This window comes from Geospiza fortis, unplaced genomic scaffold, assembly GCF_000277835.1.
Source record: "Geospiza fortis unplaced genomic scaffold, GeoFor_1.0 scaffold166, whole genome shotgun sequence".
In the NCBI taxonomy this organism is placed as follows: Eukaryota; Metazoa; Chordata; class Aves; order Passeriformes; family Thraupidae; genus Geospiza; species Geospiza fortis.
In genome coordinates, this window is record NW_005054310.1 from 1,417,747 (window position 1) to 1,444,543 (window position 26,797).

Sequence of the window (26,797 nt, forward strand, 5' to 3'; positions counted from 1 at the left end):
CAATCATCATTATGTATTTAAAAAAACCCAACCTGCTGAATATAAAATAGTTTAAATAGCCCCAAGTGTCCCTGAAGAGCTACTGTGTGCTGTGTAAAAGCTGAATAATCCTCCCCATGTCAGAAGGTGACTCTTCAGCTGTTCAGGATCATGAGCTGATGTACTACCACTTGTAAAAAAAATATTCAAAACACAAGAACATACAGTTAGGTAAAGATCGTTGTGATGGTCTTGGAATTAATCTGCAAGAACTGACAACACTGAAACCAATCTATCAAGAATGAGTAAAGAAACCTTAGCTTTTACTTAAAACCAAAACACACAGAACACAGCAAATTCACACCAAAGTAGGTTCAATGGAAATATTAATTTTTACATCCTATTTGGCTCATTTTTCTTTTACAAAGATAGTTTAGCAAAAAGGAATGTGTTCAAATACACTTTAAATACATACTGAATGCACTATTTATATAACACCCGAAGTGCAGTCTGTGCAAAAGTACTCCAAACCATTATTGCTCAGTGTTCTGAATAAAATACTTTAACTTATTCATGAAGGCACATTGATAGAAGAAAAGATGTCTCGATCATCTGTGTTTCCTTTAATCAACAAAATAGGGGAATTCGCTTTGGCCCCTGTGCTTAGAAAAATATTACTTTGATTTTCAAAATCTCCTTTTCTGTAATATTTACTCCTAGTATTTACATGGTTGTTTCTTCCCATTCAAGCTCCACATCACCTGCAGAAGAAACAGATATATTAAATTAGCCTACCTTGTAAACAAATAGTAACTTATGGCAAAGAACTGTTTTTCACAGAATTTAAAAGGTCTTGCATGGAAAAAGGTGGGGAAAGCTTGAGCAATGACCATTATTGTGAGGGGGAATAAAGAGCAGCAAAAGGCTAGATATTAATACTTTTAAAGCAAAAAAAGCATGTCAAAGGACTTTTTTGCTGCTTCTTAGTCTGGAAAAGTCATTGCACCTGCTGTGAAAAAATAATTTGGACACAGGCTGTATCTCCTTACCTTCCATGGCATCCAGAGAGTCCATCTTTTGCAGTGCGGAATAATTTACAAAACATAAGGGCTGACTACTTCCCTTGGTTGTCAAGAGATCCAATACACATTGATGCAAAAATATATATTGTGCCTGCAAGATGAGAATTTAAAGATGCTTGATTAGAAGAAAAATCTACTTGTAATACCAAAAAGCCTTTTAACTTTTTCTATAACACCTAGAAAATCTCAAAGTAACTGCAGTTTAACTCAGCAACCTCAGTACTTTGGTGACCATATTGTATATGCCTGATCTGATTTCAATTATTATGAAACATAATGCTTTAAATTTGCCAAAACATATTAATCCTTATGAACAGTAAGATATATGAAATTAGACTAACCGTTACTGAGACTAATAGACTACTCCACAATTTTCTGTGAATGTTTATTCTATGAAAAGACATTTTGTCATGAGGTGCAGACTTAAGAAACTGAACCATATGAATGTAATATCTAGATAAGAAAATTTTTCTCTTTCTACCATAGAGAAAACCAGCAGGGTGCACTCAAATGCAGAAGTTCAAGTAAATCTAAACCTATATGTTCTAGGACCTTGCACCAGTGCTAGGAGCAAATTAACCCAGTATTTTGAGTGATACTTCCTGAGCTGTAGCCTCATTTTTAACATACAATAACACAAACAGTGAGCAACTAAAGTTAATTTGACACTTTTAAGGACATAAAGTCTGAAAATAAGAAGACAAAATAAGGCAATGTAAGAATGAAATAAAGGAATGAAAACAGACAGAAATATAATAAATGGATTAAGCATATATTCACATAGGAGAAGTATTGTATATGTAGATGCAGAAAATAAGCCAGGTACATTCAGATTAGAAGAGACCTCTTGAGACCGCCTGGTGCAACAACCCACTGCTCAAGCTGGGTCAGCTAAAACATTTTGCCCAGAACCTTGTTGAGATGGATTTGGAATATCTGCACCAAAATCATACTATTACCCTTGACTTTTGCACAGGTAAAAATATTTATGCAACTTTTTGTCTCAGTAATTGCTATTTTGTTTCAGAACAGCCATCAATTTGCAATTCAAGTATCTCAGATATATGAGAGAAATTTGCTTACATAGATAAAAGTTACTGCCACAGCTCCAGAACTGTGGGTAATTAAAACAGCTTTTCACAGGTCCTCTGAAGCATGTAGCACCATTACACCTTTCAATAACTTTCTTAGTGAAATAAATGCATGACATTACTTCAAACTAGCCCTTGTATTTGGCAAGAAGATAAACTTTGATATGTCTGCTGAACAAACATGGATTTCTAGAATGAAGGTCTTAAATTTCAGTGGAGTTTAGATTGGTTATTCCAGTTCAGAATGCAGCCTCTGAAAGCTCTGTAATCTCTTGCAGTCATACAGCAACTTCTGATGATGTAGCAATGAAAATCTTTCAGGGTTTGCCAGGGGAGAGTGAAGCAGGCTACCTGGGCTATTTATGTCTAACTAGATATTTTCTCAGTGAGAAACAATGACAGTCTTACCTATTCTCATCCATTGATTACAGTAACATATTGTGACTTTGTTAAAAAAAGGAATATTATTTTGAAGCTATAAACAAGCAAAATACAGGTCCAAGAGCAATCAGCTTTTATTTATCTTACTCATAGATCTTACAGACAGCTTTACTGAGGGATTTCTATACTGAGTTCTGGGAAGGAATTACTCCCCTCTTTTATATCTTCTGTGCTGATCACATAAAATCTGATTAATAGGCAATTCAACAGTGTTTTATAACAGAACTCTCAAACAGCTTGACTTTTGAATCCACCATAAAACTTTACAAGATTGATTCCCTTTGGGCAAGTTCTGTTGCTGACCTGACTTTTGTAGTCTTGCAAATATGAGCTAGAAATGACCTGGACAGAGAACAGGCTATCTCAGAATTTTGCAGCTAGCATACAGATGGATACTTGATTTGTTAGAAAATCTGAACTCTGACACCAACATCTTGTACCGCATTTTGGCACGCCTTTTCCTAGCCCCTGCCAAAACATTCAAATGAAGAGATACAGAAAAATGATGCATGTTTTAAAAACATAAAATGATATTATCTAATGTCTCACTGTTTTAAGATTTTATTTTGGGAGTGCTCCCATTATATTGCCCTCCAGCCTTTGATTTATGTCTAGATGATTCTACTTCTAGTCAAAAAAGTAAAACAAGAACCAAAAAATATTCCCAGAATTCATCATCACAAGAAAGTACTGGCAATTGTTTAGTTGCATCAAAACTTCAAAAGGGAAAATTTAGAACACATGGTATCCAGACTGCACCTTACAAGATACATCATGTCAGAATTTCACCAGAATGTCCCATAAAATCTTCTGAAGAAAGACTTACTGCTTTGTGCATTCTGACTCACTTTTTACATATTCCGATGTGATATGGAATAGCAGAATTTCATTCCAAATGGAGCAAGTGTCCTTATATTAAAATCAATTTAAATCTATCAGCCATGTGGAAGTTCATCCTAAAATTACTCATCCATACTGAGAAGTTGGTAAATCATCCTGTAGACTTGAAGGCTTCGGGCTGCCCTGGGTTAGATCTGGCCAGCAGAAGACTTATGCCAGAAACCTTATCCAAACAAAGCTGATTTCTGTTCCACTGGGCATTTAGGATCAGCTTTAAATTCTAATATTATTTCTTTACATATACTCAGAATTCCAGATACAGCAGAAGGAAGTCTTCCTCACCAGCAGGTCATCACTGACTACTGTCCATACAAAATAAGTCTGCTAGAAATGTCCTTTTTCTAGACCCAAAACCCACCATTGATTTGAAACAATTTGAAATCTGTGATTAAATCCATTCATATGTACTATTTTATTTGAAGCGATTGAAAAAGAATCAAGGAATCAATAATGAGTTCAAAGATAAATGAATATTTTAAAGTTTGGTGGACTATGCCACATATGCATACACAAAAAATACACTAAAGAAGTAAATTAAGACAAATTAAGTAGAGAGTGAGAAATTATTATTTAGGTTTAAAAATAAATAGCACTCTTTTCAGCATTTGTCAAGACTTTGCTGGCTAAGTGCACTTAGGTAGATACAGACATTATACTTCCACAGTGCCTAAAATAAATAAAAGCAGGATTTGGCAGAAAATGTATTATACAGCAGATTGCTATTAGCTTTATAGTCTTGTTTTGTAGATCATGTGAAGAGATGACTAATTTTTCAACAACAGGAAAACAGAACAGATAAGTCTTACCAGGTTTTGTACCATACACATCCTTTCACTTCTTAGCTCAGCTACAAGTCCGTAGATATCCACAAAGTCATGGTCATTTACATGTTGGGTTAAATGGTCAAGTGCAATATAAACACCTGTTCTTCCAACACCAGCACTGCAAACATGATAAACAAGATAAAATAAAGCTTTTATGTTAATGTTTTCAGCATTTTCTTAAAATATTCAGGATAAATTGTTTACTGTGAAAAGAAAAGCTCTTCAAACAAAACCTAAATATTTTTTTCAGCATTTACATCTTGTGAATTTCTTTCTGAATTGGATCAAGTGAAATCTGGATTTGAGCCATTTTCTAATTTTGATTTCACATTTTCATAATTTTTGATTTCTCATTATCATCAGATAAATGCAATATTACATATTTATATGTTCATATGACCCAAACCTGTTTGAGTGGAAAAAGAAAAAAGATCTTGTAGCTTTTCTGTGAGTTTTCTAGAGCTCATTAATTGAGAGAGAAAAAAAATCACAAGATTTTGTGAAATCACATTGGGATTCTGTAATACTTTCTGTATTTGAGACAAAATAACATGGGATCTAGAAAAAAAATTTAAAAGAAAATGCTTTTAAAAGGAGGATGAGTGTGCAAGACATGCTGGTAGGTAGTGTTTTATTTCAAGGTCTTATAATGAATAGGATTGTTTCCAAATTACTATCAGACTTCTCTGCAATTGGTGTAATAAATGCAGGGTATATTACTGCAGATAATCAAGAGATGTATAGCAGAACTCTTGAGCTTGCAATATCTAATGAGCAAAAAGTAATGAATGAGTTTTCTGGATATGAGAATACACAGTAATGCTTTATAACCATCAGGAATTTGAGCACAGGTGGAGTATCAGAACCATGCTGGCCTCTTTATATATCTTCATTCTGAAAAGAATGTAGGGTTCCTGGCAGAGAGCCCCATAGAATACAAGCGTCCTGAAAATATGAAGACTGTGTTGTTCTCCCCTGTCATAGTCTCTCTGGCCCTTGCAGTAGAGGGAAATGTTCATCAAAGACAGCAATATTAAATGAGTAAGGCTTTACTACCCTTTGTGGGTGGCACCTACAGGATGCTGAGGACAAATAATAATAACTCCCATACACGATAAAGTGGAAAAGATTTGTAGCATCAAAGCCATCTTTTCCTTCCACTAATTTCCAGACTCACACCAAGTGAGAACAAGGCAAAGACTCAGTAGCAGACCTATGATCCCTTTTAGATCCCTTTTAGTTCAGATCTCTTTTATGGAGCATGCCCACACATTCAGTGGGAACACTGACCTGCACAAAATGCAGGTCACACTCATTGGTTTTGTCAAGACTTAGGCCTCCCCACACACTCACTCTTTGAAACAGAAGTTTAAGGGTGTTAATGAAACCAGTGGAAACTGTGACAGCTGAACACCTTTAACCACCAGACCATTTATTTAAGAGCCTAAATATAGGTTTTAACTGTTTATGGGCATCCAAGTTTGAAATCTGGCCCATGCAAACCCTTATTTCTATTTGTCATTCTCTGTGGCTTCAAATAGTTTCTTCCTTATCATATGTGACCTATACATTTAAAATATATTTTTAATAATTGCTTCTTAAGAAGAACTCGAATTATAATAGAAGTAATTTAAACCAATACATGTCATTTGCTATTCCTCTTCTCATGATTAAAGAGAAAAATGGAGAAAAATCCAGCAATACTTTATGGTAATGTTTGGAGCTATTATTTCCCTGACATCACCTCAATGAACTTCCATAAATGGCAGAACAAACATTGGTATTTTACCTTCTAGAAAGGAGTAAGAAGGACTGCTAGAGAAACATTCACCTCTGTCCATCCTAGAATCATTACTGTGCACTCAGCCTCCATTTTTGGGCAACTTCCCTGTGCATCATTACACACTTGAGATTCAAATCTACCAAACAATAGTTTGGTGAATATATTTACCTGCAGTGCACCACCATTGGTGTGCTATCATGTGCTCGACTTGCACGGATGAGTTTTACAAAATGGATAATTGGCGCAGTAGTTTCAGGGACTCCATGTTCTGGCCAAGAAGTGAAGTTACACTGCCGCACCATCATGCAGTCTCCATGCTGAAAAATACATAATAATGCAGTTTTTACAGAAGAAATGCTACAGAAGAATCAGTAAGGTACATGTAGCCTTCTCAGTATTTTCACGTAAAAAATAAAGTGAGAATAGCATAATAATTATAAGATTACTGGCATGAAGGGATAATTTGCTGTGCACAGAACTTCTGGCACATTTTTTGAGGGATAGCATCAAGTCCATCTTTCAGGAAGTATTAGTGTTTTCAGAAGTGACTCTTCATTTGACTTTAGTAATTATATCTATAATTTGTAGATTGCAGGTTGAAGTTTCTATGGCTCATTTAGAAATTTAGTGAGCTGGGATGACAAATTTTTTGAGGAAAAAGCAACCACTCTAAGACTGATCCAATGTGGTAAAGGCAAACACACATACACTGGGTGAACACAAATATATTTTCTTTCATTCTCTCTCAATCAGAGCAGCAGCAACAGTAACCTCAAAAAAGAGGTTATGATCTAATACCCAGATTACTTTTGAAGGATGTAAAAATGAAAGAACAGGATCATGCCAAAGGTCTGTCTACATCAGTATGCTCTTTGCAACAGTAGTCAAGAAAAAATGTTAGGCAGCATTATAAAAAATGACAACAATGTAGCTGTAGTTCCCCAGAATATCCTTTCCATTCTTAATAGTTTGTGACTTGTGAACTGCCTCAGTGAGAGACAGGAAATGGAAATTTAATAGTACTCATCAATATTTTCTTCTACTAATTTATATAGATTTTTTGAATCCCTGTAAGTTTGTAGCCTTCACAATATCCTGCAGCAAGGAGTGCCACAGTTTAAACAACTGTTGTGTAATGAAACAGTTTCTATTTTTTCAAATTGCTTTTGAACCAATCACTTGCTTCTTTCATATTGTAAGAAATACTGAACAATGGTGAACAATTATATGTAGCAACTACTTTGTAGTTGTACTATTATTTTTAAACTGATCAACATAAAAAATGGAAGAGAAACTCACAATGGCAATGATTTTGAGTTATTTGCTTCACATATGCTTTTTATCTTCACTGGAAGATCATCAAGCTTTCACCCATTTGTGAAAGGATGTACAATCTTAAAACCAGCGATACAGCAAATTTAATGATGTACTTATAAACGGCATAGCTTTTTGTGCAGGGCAGTTCAGCTACAGTAAATGGATCACCCAGTCAATTCAGATTATCTTCTTTTCATCCTCACCCTTGTTAACACAAGTGACTTGGCATTTTACTGGAATTCATTTTTATTCTAAATAGTCCTTTTTCCAGTCTTGCTTCTCTGTGTTCCATTTTTAGCAGAAAAAAAAAAAAGGTGTATTTTCTCTCAGTCATTTTTAAACATTCAGTTTATCTGTTCTGTGTGCACAGCATATCCCTATGGGGTGACTGCTGAGACCAGCCCCTACCTGCTGTGTGCCCTTTGTCACAAGCACATGGCACAGGATGGTAATGCCTGCATTAACACAGCCAAGCTCAGGTCTAGGATCTGGCTGCACTACTTACAACACAAATCAATTCTGGGAATGCAAAAGAAAGGTGACTTAATTTTGGGTCTTTATTCTCAGATTGTTTTTTGAGCCCACCTGCTGTTCTGAGTTAATGCTGGGTTATAATTTTTCCAACACGTGGAAACTGCAGTTGTGGGTCATGACAAAGATGAAGATCTCTGCTGTACCCCTGCTCCTCCTTCCCAGCACAAAGCGTAGGAGTAATACTGATGATTCTTATTCATATTGGGTGAATCTCCTGGGGGTGGAGGCCAATGGCTGGTGGTACAATGCAAAACAGCTGCACCAGAGAATCTTGCCCTTTAATCTGAGAGGGATACATTTAAAGGGATTTGTCTGATCTCAAAATGGTTAAGATTACTCCTTTCTAGAATAGACACCAATGGGTCCAAGTAGAAACTTCACCTCCCACCAGACCAGAAGTTCAGTAACCTTAATAGGCCCTTCACAGCATATTGGACAAATATCTGAGCTCTTTGTGACAAAAATTCTCAGGAAATGAAACATGAATGAAAATAAAACACAAGACAACCACGTGCACTAAAAGACTAAAAGAAGAATATTGAGGGAGTGGTTGTGTGGGATGTAGCATATCTGATGTTCTTTCGGGTGTTGGATGAATTTTTTTCTATCAACTTTCAGTGCTGCCTTACCCTTTCAATTTTTAGGTCTCTGATGGTCCAGTCTATTTGAATATCTTCCATCAATTTAGTAATCACTATATCCCCAAACACAGTCACTGGTTTATTATCTTCTGGCCAGTACTGATGACATCTTATCTGTAGAGAGATGATTACTAATTAATTAACAAGTATCATGTCATAATCTTGTCAGAAACTACATAGAGAATTTCCAATTATATCAAATGCTTTTAATCAGTTCACTGGTAACTTACACGTCCTTTTTCAAAACATTGTGTGAGCATCACAAGTGTTTTAGCTCTTGTCTCCCACACCATTCTCCAGAAATCACCCACTGTTCCTGGTAATGGTCCCTGAGTTGCAATAAACTCGTTTGGACATAAATAGCCCTAAGAAAGAGAAAATGTTTAATACATAATGGTTGGCATGGAAACAAAAGAGTTTGCATGTGACTCATAGTTGTGCCTGTATCTGCCATGCCTAAGGCTAAAATCTTGTCAGACCTACTAAGCAAATTGGCATATGCCTCAATAGTCACTGCATGGCAGGCTGCCTTGGAAAACTAAGAGAGAAATGGCTTTTTTTGGTAGTCCAGTTATGAACCAATACTCTATTAAAGTATGGGAAGCACCATGGTAATAGAAATGCATCTAGCAGAGATATTACAGGGAAATCAGGTCATCAATTCCCATTTAAAATTATCTAGGCCTTCATATTATACTTACTTCAGATCCAGCTAGAGGCCACCAAGAACTAAATCAAGAGGTGGCCAACAAAGGAGAATCAAATAGTGCTAAGGGACATTGGAACCAGGGAAACAGATAAGGAGAAGTCTGAGAGCCAGTGCAAGTAATACACACACTAATGACCTAGTTCTTCGGTGATTGTCAGGAATCTGCTGTAACTTCGGGCTGAAGCTCATTGAAATAAATGATCTCCAATTAAAGGTTTTCAAGAAACCTACTGAAGGTGTTGACTTTTATTTTAGTGTTGGCTTTTGATCCTTGGTTAATTTATAAATTCATGTAAAACTTGGGAAGAAGGAAGTTTATTGAAAAAATCTATAGATGCTCTGAGTGCATGGTTTGACATGGATCTGGTTCCTCATAGAAAAGAAGTACACCTACAGGAACTATTCTGTACTACAGAAAGTCTAAAATAACAACAATAGCAATAACAGCAATAAATTTATGCCATAGAACTAGCAGTTTATAATATCACAGTGTTCTGCTTATTGCTCAAAACAACTGACACAGTGGTTTATAGCACCACCAAAGCTTCTTGTTGGAATTATAGCCCTGTAATTCACAGCTGCCTGTTACTTACTCCATCTCTAATATAAAGAACAGGTGGCAGTGGGAAACTATGTTAATCCTCCTTAGTTTAAGAGTGAGGTGAGAAACAGTAATTCAGGGATGCAAAGCTCACAGTTCAGTTACTGACTTTGTTTAACCAATGAAAGTCAAAGTAGTGACAGAGTTCCCATTTGTTAAAACTAAGTACAAGACTTCTCTTTTCCTTTCTTTATGGAGAGGAAAAGTATGCATATGTAAACAGGCCTAGGTAATTATGTATATAAATACACATACACATTGCATGTTTACAGCCATATGCATTTATGTATTTATACATCTACAAACATGGAAAATGAGAGCATATAAAGGGTGAAACTTTAGCCTTGAGAAACCGTAACATTGGAGTTATCTATTCACTGATGAATGATCATCCAAAATTCGTGCACACAAGTAAAGTCTCAGCAGGGATCACTCTGTAGCTGGCTTTTGCTGCAGCCTTCGGGAAGTTGCTGTTAGTGCTCCCTGCCTAAGGCTTGGCCTGTCAGTGGCAGGAAGGGTAAAGACTAAACCGTGCTCCAAGATGCCTCTGCTTTCCTTAGCCATTCTGTGCAGTCCCAGCCCCAAGTGTCTTGGTTCTTCCTATCTGCTAACTCTCAGAACAAAGACACAGTGGGAATAAATACTGTTTGCTCAAAGAAAGATCTTCTTAGCTCTACTGCTTATTCTCTGCAATGTCTCTTAGTTACCTGCAAGTAACCATTTCCACTTTCCTTTGTGTTGCCTGTTTTGACTACACTCTGCATGTCTTGCTACATGTTTGAAAAGTTTTTAATGTAAATCAAGTCTTGACCTCATGTGAGATCACCAGCCACTGCTAGAAGAGATTTGATGCATAACTATAATTCACATTTTGAGCTTCAAGAGGACAAAAATTAGATTAAAATATAGATGAAGAATTTACTTAGCACACAATAAGAAAATGGGAAAGTCTGTGAAGAAAGATGAGAATGAAAAATATAGTATTAATTTCTTCTTCAAGAAGCCTACTTTCATTTTCCTCCATCATAACTTTCACAAAATAATAAGGAGCATGCCAAAACTGTTAGCCATTTCTATGAAAGTTTTCAGTTCAGTTATCTTTGCATTGTCCTATTCATATACAACAACTTTAACTGTTGAATCAAGACACCAAATAACACCTATCTAAACAATTTACTTCAGTGGGAGTTCCACTGTTGCCTTTTAAGAAAATGGTATGAAATAATTTATAAAAAGCAACTTGCTGGACACAGTTTTGATTATTTTTGGAAATTGTTGCTCAGCAATGAAAATGGGATATATATTTTTTTAACTTGCCATTTTTAGTGCCACGGGAGTCACTTGAACAATGTCATGGCAACAGTGGCTGTAGTGAATGAAAGAAAAATTAGAATCCTGTTTTTGTTGGGAGTTATTTTTTACTCTTCTACCAGAAAATAAATACAGTAAAAATGTGAGAGACTTTCTACTTACAGACACATAGCTGGCATTAATGTAGTCAGATCCAGGAATACTAGCATCAGGCATCAGCTTTACTCTGTTGTTATTATCTATCATGGAAGTAAAGTCTAGTTAACTAAAAGATTGATTCAAAAACCATAAAACTTTTAAAAAGTGTTCCTGGAGCGCTAAGAAATCAAAAATACTGTTATTAGCAGTAACAATATTTGAAGGAGTAGAACACAAATTACAAAGGTAATTTACCCTTTTTCCATTACTGCATGGTCTTTCTTCAATGTTCCAGACATGCTGTAGCTAATACTTTTTAATTTAAGTGGTGAATGAACCAAAACCCCCAATCTGATGTATGTATGGGAGGATTCTGTACCTAAAAGGAGTCTGTGTACTCCAAGCCATGCTGTCCTAGCACACACAACTTCTGTGTGAATCAGAGGGCAGGGTCAGGGATCTGAGAGTTCTTTCCATTTAGTTGCTGCTCAGGTCAGTGAGCCAGATTCTGGCACTTCTATATAGTTTTGGGGGTTTTTAAACATAAGGTTAAGTCATTATTAAAAAAAAAAGTAAAAAAGTTTAGGGTTTCTGATTTGCTCCCACAGCACATACACAGAAATTACAAAATCCAAGAAACATATCATGTGTGTAACACCAGAATTTTGGTGTTTGGTCTTCAACTTAATAAAGAACATTAGAATACAAAGTTAAATATTTATGAAACATATCTGTTTATGCCTTATTGTCTGTCATGAAGATAAATTTTTAGAGACTGTGACTTAGAATATGTCTTGAACAAGGCAGCAGATAGCAGGAACAGCTGCTCTGAAAAGTAAATAGCACAGAATGTAGCATTATTAACCAAGGAATGCTATGCACTCCATCTCACATCACAGCTAATGCCTAAAATAATAATGACATTTCTTGTCTTATTAACTGAAAAATGAAGCAGTGTTGAGTATAGAGAGACAGACTCCTGTCTCCTGTGATAATATCTAGCCTGGGCTTATAAGTTGTCATACAGTCGCTCTGATCTTCTGTGGAACTTTTGTAGCACATGTACACATACCCACAAGAAAGCATATCCAGACTCCTGAGGTAGCTGAATGCACAAACATGTGGATTTTATATGTTTAAAAAATTACTTTTTACTAAAGGGGGTGGGGGGGAAAAACCAATGAGGAAGAATTTTAAAGAGTTTGCTGCATGGCTTGAATTACAAAGCCAAGAAACTATTAGGGCTACAGTTTCTTGCACCTGCATATTAAAGCTTGTGAGAGCAAGTTGAAAGCTACTTGCAAATAAAACTGTCTTTAAAAAAACCCACAAAGTAAAGACAGATTACTTGACAGAAAATTATTTCATAATGTGGACTTGATTGTACTGCTATTTCAAAGACAGATCAAACAAAAATACACTTGCATTCCAAATATCTGTTACACTATTGAAAGTAAAGAGCAAAATGGAGGAGTTGGTCAGTAAACACACATACATGGCTTTATGTTTGGGAAACGATTCTTAGACCTGTTCCAAGGCAGATCAGCATCTGTTGAAGCGAGGTCTTCAAGAAACTTGGGAAGTTCCTGCAAAGGAATAAATGTTTGTTGGAAAACTTTTCCATTTGACTTTAAAATATGGCACAATCATCCAGCAAGTAGAAAAACTCCACAGTTTTGCAACAGTGCATTTCTAAGTACAGCTGGAAGCATTACAGAGCTTCCCGCCTCACTGTCAACCCCAGTTAAATCAGCAATGTTAGATGCAGCACTGCAGACAATGCTGTCAACTTGAACAATTAAGCTTACATGAACTTTCACTTTTAAAAGCCTGGATAAAGTCAGTCTATCACCTTTTGTAGACTGTATCACCTTTTTCATGAAGTCTCATGCTTGGTTACCATGCCCTACTGACTCAGCTGAATAATGCCTTTTCCTGACTCCTGTAGCTTGGGAGAATGTGGTACAGCAGGAGAACTGATGAGAATTCAATTAAATTGAGACAGCCGGCAATTAATTATTGTTCTTGGGACTGTTTGTGAAAGGGGTGGGAAGAGCTATTTTGGGTTGTACTGCAGCTTCATAACTGGCCATTTGTTCTATTACTGGAGGACAGATATGGATAAATCATTCATGCTGAGGAACTTATTTGATGGGGATGTTTGTGTGCATTAACAGGTATAATTTACAAAGTTGATTAAAAGAGTGGCGACAATTTCAGAACTTGTTAATGGAGAAAATGTGTTAAAGTGATGACTTTGGGTTAAGAGAATAGAAGATAAAGAAAATCCAGAATTCTAAATACATTGTTAATTTCAATAGAATTTTTCTTTGTTTGACAAATGTTATACACAAGTCTGTTTTTTATATCTATCTATCTATCTATCTAAGGTGTAATTTAAGAGGTCTACTTTTTGCTTTGAATGAGAACAATTCAAAATTTTGTTGAAATCCCTTCAGATTTGTCTTTTAATATTAGCAGTTACCGTCTGCATGGGCTACTTCCAAAAGTTGGGTAGATAGCCTTACTATGAGGCTCAGTATTAATTATGCCATTTTGCCAAGGTATTTGAGACAGTCTGTCTTTTCTGAATAAAATTTAATGGGAATCTCCTAGCAAATAAATAAGAGAGGTAACGAAAAATGGAAAACCAGGACTGTTTTATTTCAGTCCTTTTCTTTCATTGTTAATTCAAATATTTTGTCATCCTGGTGTGTAAAACACAGCCAAAGGTGGAGATGTTAAAATTCCTCTCATTGAGAAAGCTGAAACTCTCCCACAAATGTTCTGTCATTGAATATTTTCATGAAGGAAGGACATACACAAAATGCCTATTTTGAATAGTGTTTTAGGCCATGGAATCCCATGTCATGTGAACTTTAACTTCCCTCATTTGCCTCACTCCTCTGAGTTTTAGCTTGCCAGTTAACTACTGTAGAAGTAGCACCATTATACAGCACTTTGTAGTAAAGAGGAAATAGAGAAGCAGATCTTGTTATTTTCATAAGGATGCTTCTATAACCAAACAAATCTCAAAAACCTCATACCAATTCTCTGCATTAATAGGGATTTCAGTCTTATCTATTATTTTCATATTTAGGGGAAGAGTATTTGGGTTCCCAGACTCAGTAACAACTTGTCACAGAAGCCATGTTTCTTTGCAAACTCATAAAACTTTGAAATAAAACATTTGCATTTTGTTTACTGTAGTACATTTGTGACACTGGTGACTCTTTGAAGGACTTCAGTTTTTTTACTCATAAGCAGAACTTACCATAAATCAAATATTATACAAGTATTTCTGTTTCAGTAATTTGCCAGTTACTAGAAAAGCATGAGTTCCCAAATGTATTGAGAGACACAGGAATCAGCTGGAAAGCTGGAAGTAGCGGCAAGTTTGAATAGCGATGAGGTGACGCCCATCATCAGTTACTTTGGCTCCCCATGGTTTCTTTAAATTTGTCTTTTCTGACAATAAATGGATCCAGGTCCATTCTGAAGTCCAAATTCCATTCTCATCACATTCACACACAGATCTGGTTCACATGTGAACCAAGATGGGCCCCTGATGGCACTGAAGTTTGGTCAGTCAGGTAAATTAGATGAAACTGGGAACGTCCATGGATTACAAGAGTAAGTGAAATAGAAAGACTCACATTTATGCTGGAAAACTCCAAACCATGTTTGTTGTCCACAAACTGCCTATTGTAAATTATCCATAGTCTACCAAAGCATATCTTGGAATTGTCCAGGAAGACTGTTAGGTGAAACAGTCCAAATCCAACACAGGGAATATACTAGCAGTTTATTAGTGTAAATTATCATATTCTCATATTCCATTCCCAGTAATCTTGAATTTACTCATCCAAAGACAGACAGAGAGCCCAAGCAAGCTCAGCACTATGCTGTTCATAGAACCATAGATCAATTTGAGCTGGAAGGGACATGAACATAATCTAGTCCAACCCCATGTTGCCATGGACAACCTTCCACCAGATCTGATTGCTCAAAGCCCCCTCTAACCTGGGCTTGGCCACTTCTAGGGATAGGGCATTCACAGCTTCCACAGGAAGCTTGTTCCAGTTTCACCACTTATGTGCTTCAGATATGTGTTTACATCATGTTCAAGGGTTTATATCTCAACTAATCTTTCCTACACATATTGCAGGACCCTCAAGTCATTTATGTAAAATAGAATTATGCATGCGGATAAAAACAATGCAGATCATGAGGTCTGCTTGTTTATTGCATGCACTGCTTGTTCCTGAGCATTGCCATTACCAATATAATTTCAAGTGTGCTGCCAATCCTATTGTTTATCTCTCAAAACATGTGTTACAAATAACATAGATAGACTCATTTTGAGGGACTCAACAGACCTTCAAATTCTGCCTGCCCTTGGACAAGTCATCTGGGAAGATATCACTACACTCTGAAACATGGCAGCTGAAGGTCAGAGAGTAAAAAGACTGAAAACATAAATTACATATAAAACTGTCTATTACAGGTTGACTATATAAATTATTTGAAGGAGACCTCAGCTTCTTGTATTTCTCTAAATTTTAAGCAGATTGCAGATTTTGGTTTGATAAAACACTATTGTTTAAGAGTTAAGCTGTTACAATGAGGTAAGGCTTAGCCAATGTGGGTTGCACCTAAAGAAAGACATACTAGAGACCTTCTAGTAATGAATGTAAATATGTAAAATGTTACTGATACCAAAACTTTTCATCTGTTCAGTCATGCATAATGTAACTATAATAATTTTTTGGTCAAGTGAAATAACACTTCTACTTTATTGCTCTGAGAATTTTATGGTGCTTTTTATCATTAAATCCAGACCAATTTTACCTAATGAGCATAACAAAAAACCTTTAGGAAATACCATTAATATTTATACACTTTTGTTAGTGCTTCCTTGGAAACGGAAATATAATAATCTAGCAAAAGAAAAGCCAATTGTTAAGTCTTCATTTTTGTTAATCCAACTGGTAAATTATTCATGGTAAATTTATAAAATAATAAAGTCACTGGACACTGACAAATTTTTTTGGGGCAAACGACTGTATGTGTCAAGAAAGATAATGATGATAAAGATTCTGAAATAACAAGAAGTTATTGTTGAGAAAAATATGATAGCCATAAAATATTACTTAATGAAAATAGTGAAAACTTTGAGATTTAAATTTGGAATTATACATGTATTACATTATCTGTAATGTATATTTTAAGAATGAGGCCCCTTTCAGAAATGCAGGCTGGCTGTGTTCATCTGCTCATGTAAGGAAATGAAGGCTATTCATTCAGAAGCTATTCTCAAGAGCATAAGAAATTTGCCCTATTACCTGTAGAGGAGCAAAAGCCAAAGTACCATGTACAAAACTTTGACTTTCTGTGCCAAAATCTATGAAAGAAAAACATTCCTGAGTTTCATGGCAGTATGACTGAGGCCTGAAAACTTTACAGAATGTACATTAACTCTCCTTTTGGAGTCATCAACACTCAGGAAAACAAACATATTTATAGCAGTTAAATACACCTGTGTATATGTTAGAAAACTCTTAATAACTTGTTCTTAGATAACCTACATAAGCAACACTAGATATGTAAAAACATAAATATGGTGGTCTTGAAATGTTGGAGACTAAAGAAGATCATCTTTGGCTGACACTAAGGTGAATAATTCTGACTAGGTTGTAGTATAGGCTGCAGAATCCAAATCAGTGTACTGTTACTTTCTAAACAATCAACCTGGTAATTGGGTATTGATTATCAAGGCCAGAGTCCTTCATGGCCTTGCCTGCTTAAAATGGACATGAAATGTGACACATGAAACAACTGAAGGTCTTGCGATGTTGTGACAACTGCTAGCAACATACCGAAAATTCTTCCTGAAACTTTAGGTTGTTGTTTGTGCAAAGCTCTTCAACATGTTGTAGAAAGGATTTCTTGCTTATTGGCCTGAAAGTAAAGACAGAAGAATTAGAAACCCATAGGGAATATCTTTGTCATTCTTTTTATATAACTGTAATTTATTAATAAACAATGTTTTCCAGTTCAATGGAAAATGATACTTATAAGCAGAAAATTATAAATTGCTTACAACATGCTTTTTTGATTTCTTTTCAATCACTTAAAAGAGAAACATTTTACCCCCTTGTTGTTCCCCCTCACAACATTTTTAGTGATGCTAATGTTAACAGTACCATAGGCTGTGATTGTTTTTATAGGTAGCAGCATTTCAAGGCGACATTTTGACATTAAAGTAAATTTCTGAAATTATTATTACATTCTAAGGCACATAATACTTCTTTGTCAGACAGAAAACATTTTACACATTGCAAGGTTTTAGGCGTATAAAATATTGCAGTGACCTCATTCTCATAATGACATGGTTTTTAAATCCTGAGGAGTTTAAATAACCCTGTATTACTTCCCAAGCTAAAACACAGACATGCAGGCTTCACCCCAGAGAGAGAGAAAGCATTTCTCCAGTTACCATGCAATTAGTCATGCTTTTATGATTTATACGCAGCTTGGAGTTTTTTCTAACATTGAGGAAGGAACCACACATTGAGACTCACCGATGAACACAACATAAAAATCTTTAGTAAACTTACTTGATGGATTTTCTATAACTAAGCAACCTGAAACAGAGATCTTTGTTAAATGCAGCAAGCTGAGAGTTAACCAATGTTGTGCATTTTAATAGGTTCTAGATTAAATACTATGTACCTAAAGATTGGTTTTCCTTATGGATTCAAATTCAGATACCTTGGGTGATTGTCTTTATTAGTTTTTATCTCAGGCATCAGCAGATATGAATTACATAGTTACAGTTTCTGTCATTTTCATTAGATCGCTTACAGTGCTCTGGGATCATGTGGCCCTGAGAAACCCATACTTGCTGCACACCACTACATACACATTGACAAGCTTCATTTTGCATTCTTGACCCAATATCATTCTCCTAAGGGCCATTTCAGAGCATCAGGGTAGGATCAATCTGACTGAACACAGACGCCTATTTCTCAGTCACTCTAGATTTCTTTTATAATCAATGAGGAGAAATAGGTGTAATTTCATCTCATTTGAAGCAGATATCTAAAATGAGTCACAGATGAGTCATGATACTGGTGTGCCTCTACAGAAACCACAGCTGCGGTTGTTTTCTAAAGATTTTAGAAATTAGTGTCCTGGTTTTATCTTCATTTTTCACATGTTCATGGCTGCTTCTATATGTGTCAATTTCAAAAACTGTGACATATAATTAAATCTTTAACTTGATCTCACAGCATAGAGAGATCTATCTTCTTCTTTAATGAAGATAGAACATGAGCATCTATACTCAGAGGACTTTCAGATGGCCTTGAAACTTGGTCAAAATTGCCTCTGAATGGATTTAGAAACCAAATTTTGAGCACTCAGACTCAGAAAGCTTGTTTAAAGGACCAAGTAAAAAAGTTTGTAATAATCCAGTTTTAAAGATAACCTGCTCCTTCAAAAATCTCTGACGACCCCTTTTATGTATCTGTTCCTCCAAATATACATCCTTACAGAAAATATTACAAAAAATGTTCTATAATACAAAGTCTACTGTATTGCTGCCATAGTTTTAGTAGAAAAAGAAAAATTGCTTTAAAAATAGTTTATTAAATGATTCTTAATTATTTAAATTTTAATTGAGATGATAAAATGCGATTAATACAATTGTTGAATAATTTATTATTAAGCATCAGGAGAGTTAATTTCAAAGCTATGAAGAATGCCTTTGTCGTACATACATTATTAGAGCAGTTATCCTGAAACAAAGCAAATTGGCTATGAAAGCCTCATTAGATCAGTCTCACTGGAGTTAAAAGTATTCACAGAAGTAAGGGTGTTTACTAAGAAGGACAACTGAAGGACAGCTTTAGAGTGAAAAAGAAGAAAATAAGATAAGAAAGCATGCCACTCTATCTATTCAGAATGTTTAGACATGTAGCTTGGGCTCATTGTATCACATAAGTTGTTTGCATTTTGTGGCAGATGAAACTACCTTCTAGTAATATTGGCAACATTATAGAACTAAAGTTTCCTAACAAAAATAAGGACTTTCAATGGCTGTACCAAAGTACTGCACACAAATAAATATTTGTCTTTGACAAGAACAGAAGCTTTTGTAGGCTCTTTTGGGAGGGTCAAAATTATGAGCAGACTTTGAAGGCAAGTTCCACTTCCTTTTCCTTTGAATTCACCTATCTTCACCACAGAACAACAGAAAAAAGTCATGCCCCAGTTGACATTCCAGTAATTTTTCAAATATTCTCCTCTCATATTTTTAACAATGAGGGGCTTACTGCACATAATTTGCAGTAAGAAAATGCAGTTTGGTCATCAGGAAATTAAAATTATTTCTGTGCTGTGCATAATCAATCCAGGTAGGTAATTCAGTGTTTCAGGGCTGAAGGTACGTGGATCCAACAGTACGGTTTTTTTTTAAGAAGCAAGGGATCTGTGGGTTGACATTTTAACCTATCTGTAGGAATTTAAGTGATTTTTAGAACTACTGAACTGTCACACTTTTGTCAGTAGCAAGTGCACATAGCAGTAGCTTGGCAGCTTGGAAAATAAGATGATTTACTTTAAAGTGCTTATAGGAAAGTTAATGTCTAACTTGTCTGACTGTGGCAAAGATGTTGGCTTTGCTGTGTAAGGATCTTCAGAAGGGATGAATTTTGTGTTCTCACTAAAGACTTCCAGCAATTCTCAGTTTCAACACATCCTTAGGCTTAAAAAATAGTATTTTTCCTATGTCTCTTGACTTGGAATACATAGTAATAATCTTACAGTATTCTGTCAATGAACAAATACTCATCTGTATGTAATCTTGTCCACATTTCCCAGTGTTTTGTACAAAATTTAAAAATATAAAAAAAATATAAATATCACTAGATCTTGATGAGTGCAATTCAGAATCAAGCCATGAAGTTGAAAATGTCCCTATTTGAGCTGGACCATTTCAGATTCCCCCTTGCCTGACTTTGATATGAGGAAAGAAAAACATTCTCTAAGATAAAGAATGCTTTATAGCTTTAAATCTGATTTTCTTTTAAAACAGTGTATTGTTTCATGTGTGGGGTTTTTTTGAAGACTATCAAAAATCTGAATCCCACTCAGATTACATACGATAGAGCTAGAAAGAAGCCATTTATTTGTGTTGGCAGTGATAACTGAAGACATATTGTCACACAGACTCAGCTTTCTCTCTGGGTCAATCATCTGAAATCCACAGGGAATTAAAATTTCGTCCAACCAGAAAACTACAGAAATTACTGTGTAGGCAAAAGGCTTAACTCATAAGCACCACTGACACTTCCTAGGACCAACAGAGGAACTAATTTTTAACAAGTTAATTGAGAGCAATATTGAGCTTAACCCTTCCTACATATTAAAGGCCTAAGGAAAGAGAACACATGGTCATTTCTTCCATTGTACCAGGACACATACATTCATAAACTTTGTTCTCCTGGAACACAAACTTCAGGAAGCCTATTTTTGATAGCTGATTACTAAAGGGAAACTTGTTGAAGAAAAAATGCAAGATGGAAGCCAAGCCTACCCCTACTCAAAGGAACACAGGTCTCTCTGCACAAAGAAAATATCAGGCTGGTCTATAGAAATAAAAGTGTGTGCAAAACTGTTACCTCAAATATAGACACCCGCTGAATGCATAGTATATAGGAAAGATGAGATCAGACAATCATTGTCTTTACAACACTTTTCCATAAGGAGTTCTAATTACCTGTATTTGCAGGGGCTACAGTGTCTGTAATGCAGAAATATTCCTCCTGACCCCATGTTCTTGACAAGCTGTCTCACATAGAGTGAAACAAAAGCCTAAAATTATCAACCACAACGTTCAACTTCTCAAGGAAAGATTTTAAAAAACAGGGATCTAAATGGCTTTATCCTTGCTGTGGAAACCACTGCAAAAGTAGGGTGCCAGAGAAGTTGTCTCCTAGGTACGCACCTGGAACAGGGAGGTTACTTGTATCTCACCAAACCTGGTGCACAATGAAAATTTAGGGATAGAATCTATTCACAGAAGATTAGTGTCTGCTTTGAAGTGTGACTTGGCAAACCCTGTGGACCTGTTGTAAGTCAGGCAAGTGATGAGTACATCCAGTATACATATATTCAGTGAATTTCATGAAACAATGTTTAATACAGTTTAGATTGATGGGCTATGTATGTTTTGAACAGGGTTGTTTTTTACTGTTGTCTCACACCATCTCCACCATCATGGAATGCAATGAATGTCCCAAACATTCAAAGTTAGCATTTGGGATTCATAAAGAAGATCTCATTTTCCATTAAATTCTGCAGGACTTAATTCCCTGCATGCCCTCTGAAACGACATCCAATTGATCAAATGCTTAAGAAAGACATGTTGAGAGTGAGTGTATGTGTACTAGCTAGTATTAGTAATTTTAGCCACTGAAGTTTGTCAATAATATTTTTTATTATTTTTATTATTTTAAAAGAGTACTACTGATTTGCCTTTAATTTCCTGGTTAAAAAAAAGTTACCCACAAAAAAAATTCAAAATTGTCAAAATGGAATGCTTGGCACTTTTAAATTTCTCTTTTCCTACTCAAACTGACTTTTATAGTGCAAAATACTTCATATTAAAAAATTATAAAAATGTGTGAAATATTATGTCTTGATTAACCTCTACCAAACATTTGCTGAGCTTCAAGCTGCTGAATTTTCGGTCTAAGAATGATGGAAAGTACTTACAGTCATATTCATACAGAACAGAAGGTTTTTTTCTAATTTACTGTTTTTCTCATGAGATACCAGCTGCAAAATTTTCTGAGACTATGAGCCAAGATCATAAGCTGCAGTCCACCAAGTATGAGAGAATGTCTGAAGAGACAATGGATGAGAGACAGGCAAGAGGGATCTCATGGAGCAGTCTACAGTATTTTGATTCTGTGGATGGACTCTGTCAGCTGCGTGTGCCTTTATTGATTTATAGTAGCTGAATAATATAATGTCAGAGTAGTGACAAAAAAAACTGTTTTACAAAATATCTCCTTCAAATGATCACTGAATGGAATGATTAGTAGCTAGAGGGAATAAATCTCTATTGTTCTGTTTTCACCTAGGATTTTCGCACAAACTCCCCATTGCCCTTTCACAGTGAAGCTGGACCAGATTTTAGTTGATTTTCTGCTGCCTGAAAAATACAAACATGCCAGTCTGGTAAAGGATTCTGCCCATCTCTGCCCTCCTCATACACTTGCAAGATACCATGAACTGCAACACAGCGAACATTGCAAACACAGCTGAGACAGCTGCCTCAATGCAGCCAATGTAGGTAGAGCAGATGCAGTGATGCCCATCCCAAATGCATGGGAAATTTGCGAAGGTTAGACTGCAGTCATCAGCATTAAATACTGTAACTAAACATGCTAACATGTCACTGCTTTAGCCACAAATCATGAGAATGATAGGGTCAAGAACTGGGACTGTGACTGACTTCAGCATAGCTGTTCCCCAGTGGCAACAGGTACAACAGTTCTTTTATGGTGCAACTGTGGAAGTCTAAAAACAGGAAACAAAACCATTTTAGTCATTAGGTTTGCAGTAAGCTGCCTTGGTACTGCTGCCATGCTTCTGCCAGCTCTCTGATACCACTCCTCATTACCAGGAAGGATTAACTATATTAAAGACAGCTCTAGAGAAACCTAAAATGTCCCTTCTTGTCATTGACTTTACCAGAACAGAATATTACATATAGTGAAAGATTCTTAGAGGCTTAAAAAAACAAAAGCCAAAATAAACTAAAGAATTTTTGACAGATAAAGCACATCCTGCCCCTCATTACTATACATGTGTTATCTAGGAGAGTTCCTTGGGGCACATTTTCTGTCTTCCAGATGAAAAGATGTCATGAATCCTGTCCTGAGGAGCTCTCAATTAATGCCTACACTTCATCAGTTTGTCATAATGTTCAGCAAAGGACTTGGGCAAGGAGCCTGCTGTAGCTTCAATGCCACTGCAGTTTGAAAAATAATAATCCAAAATTTTAACAACTGCATTCTGTGCCTTACAATGACAGAAGTAGAAAGTCTTTGCTCTTGGCCATTAAAGGACAGTTGGAAGGAGGGAAGAGGAAAATAGAGATAGAAGGACATGGCAAATTGCAAACCAAAGAGTGAGACTGACTCATTAAATTAAGGGTGATGTAACTAAAACTGCTGAAGCGCTGTTCAGTAAAGGTCTTGCTGTGCATAAATCACATAATGAAGTGTACATAAGTATGAAATATCATAGTTTTCAATTACCCTTTAGAGATTGAGACTGTAAAAATTAAAAATACACTTAATTCAGACAGAAAAGTGGCAGAATGGTATCTGCAAACCAGCAAAGGATTTGACTGTGTGGATATGTTGCTGAGATTGCAGGGACAAAGTATGAAACAGCTGCAGTGTGAGTACAAAAGACAGTTGAGGAAAAAACCAAATTTCACTTAAACATATATATCCTAACTTCCAAAGGAAAGAAACAGCACGTTTCTTATGTCACATTTACACTGTCTTTGTTTCAAGGATAGGTTGTTTATACCAGGGCTATATTGCCATACTATGTTATAATTTCCATTTAAAAATTACCCTGATTTATTGGAAAATAGTTGTGGGAGCCCTATAATTCAACATTAGGGACTAATGATTTCATGATAAAAAAATACCATTTTTTGCTATTAGAATATCTGCAAATATTGATGCTTCATTCTGATTAGCTATATTGTTTGATATAGTATGATAACACACAGGTTAAGAGAAGAGAATAGAAAGCACACCATGTTGTTTCAATAATACAAAAACTTACTGGATGACAAAAATCTCCTTGCGTCTAAAGAAAAATGAAGAGTATCTGGAAGTAAAATCCATTAACACTTTAGTACATAAACAACATTAGTACTATTGTTATTCAGCTAACAATGTGGAAACAAGGTAATTTTGAAAATCCATGGAGATAATTTATCTGAAGCACAGTTACTGCAATGCAGTGGCAATGGTTCTGCCTTCAGAGGGTGCTTTGCACTGTTATTAGCAGGTACTAAATTCTGCTATCTGAGCAAGTACCCTGCACAGGACATACCCCAGCCCTTACATCAATGAGTTCCAGATGATTCCCAGTATGTTTTCTCATCTGTCACCAGCAGCCATTCTTGTGTGCTCTATTTTGAGCAGGTTTGTACATGCAACCAACTTACTCTGTACCACACACAGACATACACAAAAACCCCAGGTCAAGAGCTACAACCTTTCATCTTCCAGCTATTCCTAGTCTGCAACTGTAGGCTATTTGGCTACTAGGGCAAGACTATTTTAGGTTTCTCATCTTTAAGGAGACTGCCTACCACAATGTTTTATCTGTGAGACAGCAGGGAAAATACAAGCAGGTGAAGAATGTTCACCAAATATTTCTAACACAGCTGGATGCCACATATTATTGATAATCATCATTATATTTATTTCTTGAGTAATATCAACATTTCTGGCAGTCAAAAAGCAGGTCTTCTGATAAATATCTGTGACAAGATTTCTTGTCAGGTACAAAATGTGAATTGCTGCATGCACCTTAAATGAGTGGATGTTAGGATAGCCAGTGTCCTGAGCTCCACAGAAACCCAGATGTTATGCCAATCCCTTTTTCAAAAAAGACAAATGTTTTCCAAATGTCAATTAAACAATGACAGATTTGTTCTTGAGCTAGTTGTTCTTGAATTAATTGTCAGAGATTCCTAGGAGTCTATTTTTTTCAGAAAGCTCGTGTAAGTTTCAGCCAAAACAAAAAATTGGGCCATTAAAAAAAGCACTCAGAAATTCTGCATGTTTAAAATATGTAACCCTTCTTTGGCTAACAATTAAACAGTGATTTGCACTTAGATTTTTATCTTGTTGTAAAAAGGGCTCAAGATTAAGTGATTTTCTGAAAGCTAGTGAGAAGTGTCTTGAGGATGGAGGTCATTCTTTGAAAAAGGATCTCAGTGACCTGTGTAAATAAGAACAGCACAAACACTTCCAAACAAGCAAAGGTCAGAAAGGGGTCATGGCTACAGACCCTTTGGGCTACTGTTTTGCCTAAGGAGCATGCTTACCGTGTAAATCTCTCATCCTTCAGCTCCAGGTCTGCCACTGTGATCAGCTGATCCAGTTTGAATTTCGTGTCAATAATTTCAGCATCTCGTGGGGAGTACATGCCTCCCTCTTTTTGCTTTTGCCGAATTCTAAATGGAAAATAACAGTGAAAAATACACATGCAAAATATTTAAGGACACATATGTCAATACTTTGATTTGACAGGCTGAAGCTGAAAAATGGTTGCCAAGAATCTTTCCTTGGCTTTTATTGTCGTCTCCCTCATAAGAGTGTAATCTAGTCCAATTTATGTTGTCTAAAATTCAGAGGAAAGAATCTACATGATGTATTCTTTTAGTTTTCCTACAAAAATTCTTTGGTAATGCCTGAATATTGCAGTTAAGTAAGGACAGAACTGATGAATGAGAAAACTAGCACCATTTGTACAGTACACAACCGGCTTCTTTACACGGTTACTTTGTTCATTATTTGAATTAAAACTAAATTTGTGTTCCACATGTGAGAACTCAATGTATTTAACTGATAAATTTATTAGGAAGACAGAAAATATAATTGAGAGTATTTACTTCATACCCAGCTGTCGATAGTGTTAGCCATCACGATAACTACAACCAGCTGACACTCTGATCTGTCAATAGAGAAGTGGCTCTGAAAGGTTAAGAAAGGCTACCACTCTGATTTAGCCTCTGGAGAAGTTGAATTTTCTTCATCTATGGAGGTTACCTTCGCTAGACTAAATTCTTTGTGAGTCTCTCCCTAAAGTTCTACATTAAAAAAGAAACCACCCAACCAAAAATCAAAACACTTTGTAATTACAGATTAGTTGCACTTATAGGACAGTTTCAACTCTTCTTTAAACCATTTTTGAGTGTTTTCAAACCAGCTATGGCAAGAATATATAAATCTCACCTTGCAAAAGCATATACTGCAGCCACCAAAAGAACAACTGAAAGTATACACAAAGTAACAGCAAGGACAACTTCTACTGATCTTCCTGTCAGTCCTTCACCTGCAACAGAAGGTGGAAAGATAATATATCATAGATTCTTTGGAATTTTTAAATTTCTGATGATACGAAGTTAGGGAATAATGAAAGACAGACCCTTTCCGTCTCTATATAACTGCACCCATTTTATGTTTGTTGAAGAGCTGCTTCAGAAAGAAAAATATAACAAAACCAGAAACAGTTTATGTAAGAGTTCCAAAGCATTGCTGATCTATCCAACTAATTATTTTAATACAGCTGTATGTGCAGGCATTGCCTGGTGGTTTTCTGTTTTACCTGCTGAA

General features: G+C 35.9%; 1 protein-coding gene across 1 annotated transcript in view; it reads right to left on the reverse strand.

Annotated features, from left to right (window-relative positions):
* Positions 1-88: 88 nt before the first annotated feature.
* Positions 89-26,797, reverse strand: part of PTPRQ (protein tyrosine phosphatase receptor type Q) — a 99,796-nt gene continuing 73,087 nt past the window's right edge. Inside the window, exons 34-45 of the mRNA XM_005419270.2 lie at positions 26,417-26,516; positions 25,507-25,635; positions 17,972-17,998; positions 17,231-17,312; positions 12,847-12,937; positions 11,376-11,452; positions 8,823-8,957; positions 8,581-8,706; positions 6,269-6,417; positions 4,300-4,435; positions 1,029-1,152; positions 89-740 (exon numbers count right to left, since the gene is read on the reverse strand). Coding sequence (XP_005419327.1) covers positions 703-740; positions 1,029-1,152; positions 4,300-4,435; positions 6,269-6,417; positions 8,581-8,706; positions 8,823-8,957; positions 11,376-11,452; positions 12,847-12,937; positions 17,231-17,312; positions 17,972-17,998; positions 25,507-25,635; positions 26,417-26,516 — 1,214 coding nt within the window. The 3' untranslated portion in view covers positions 89-702. The remainder of the gene's footprint in view (positions 741-1,028; positions 1,153-4,299; positions 4,436-6,268; positions 6,418-8,580; positions 8,707-8,822; positions 8,958-11,375; positions 11,453-12,846; positions 12,938-17,230; positions 17,313-17,971; positions 17,999-25,506; positions 25,636-26,416; positions 26,517-26,797) is intronic.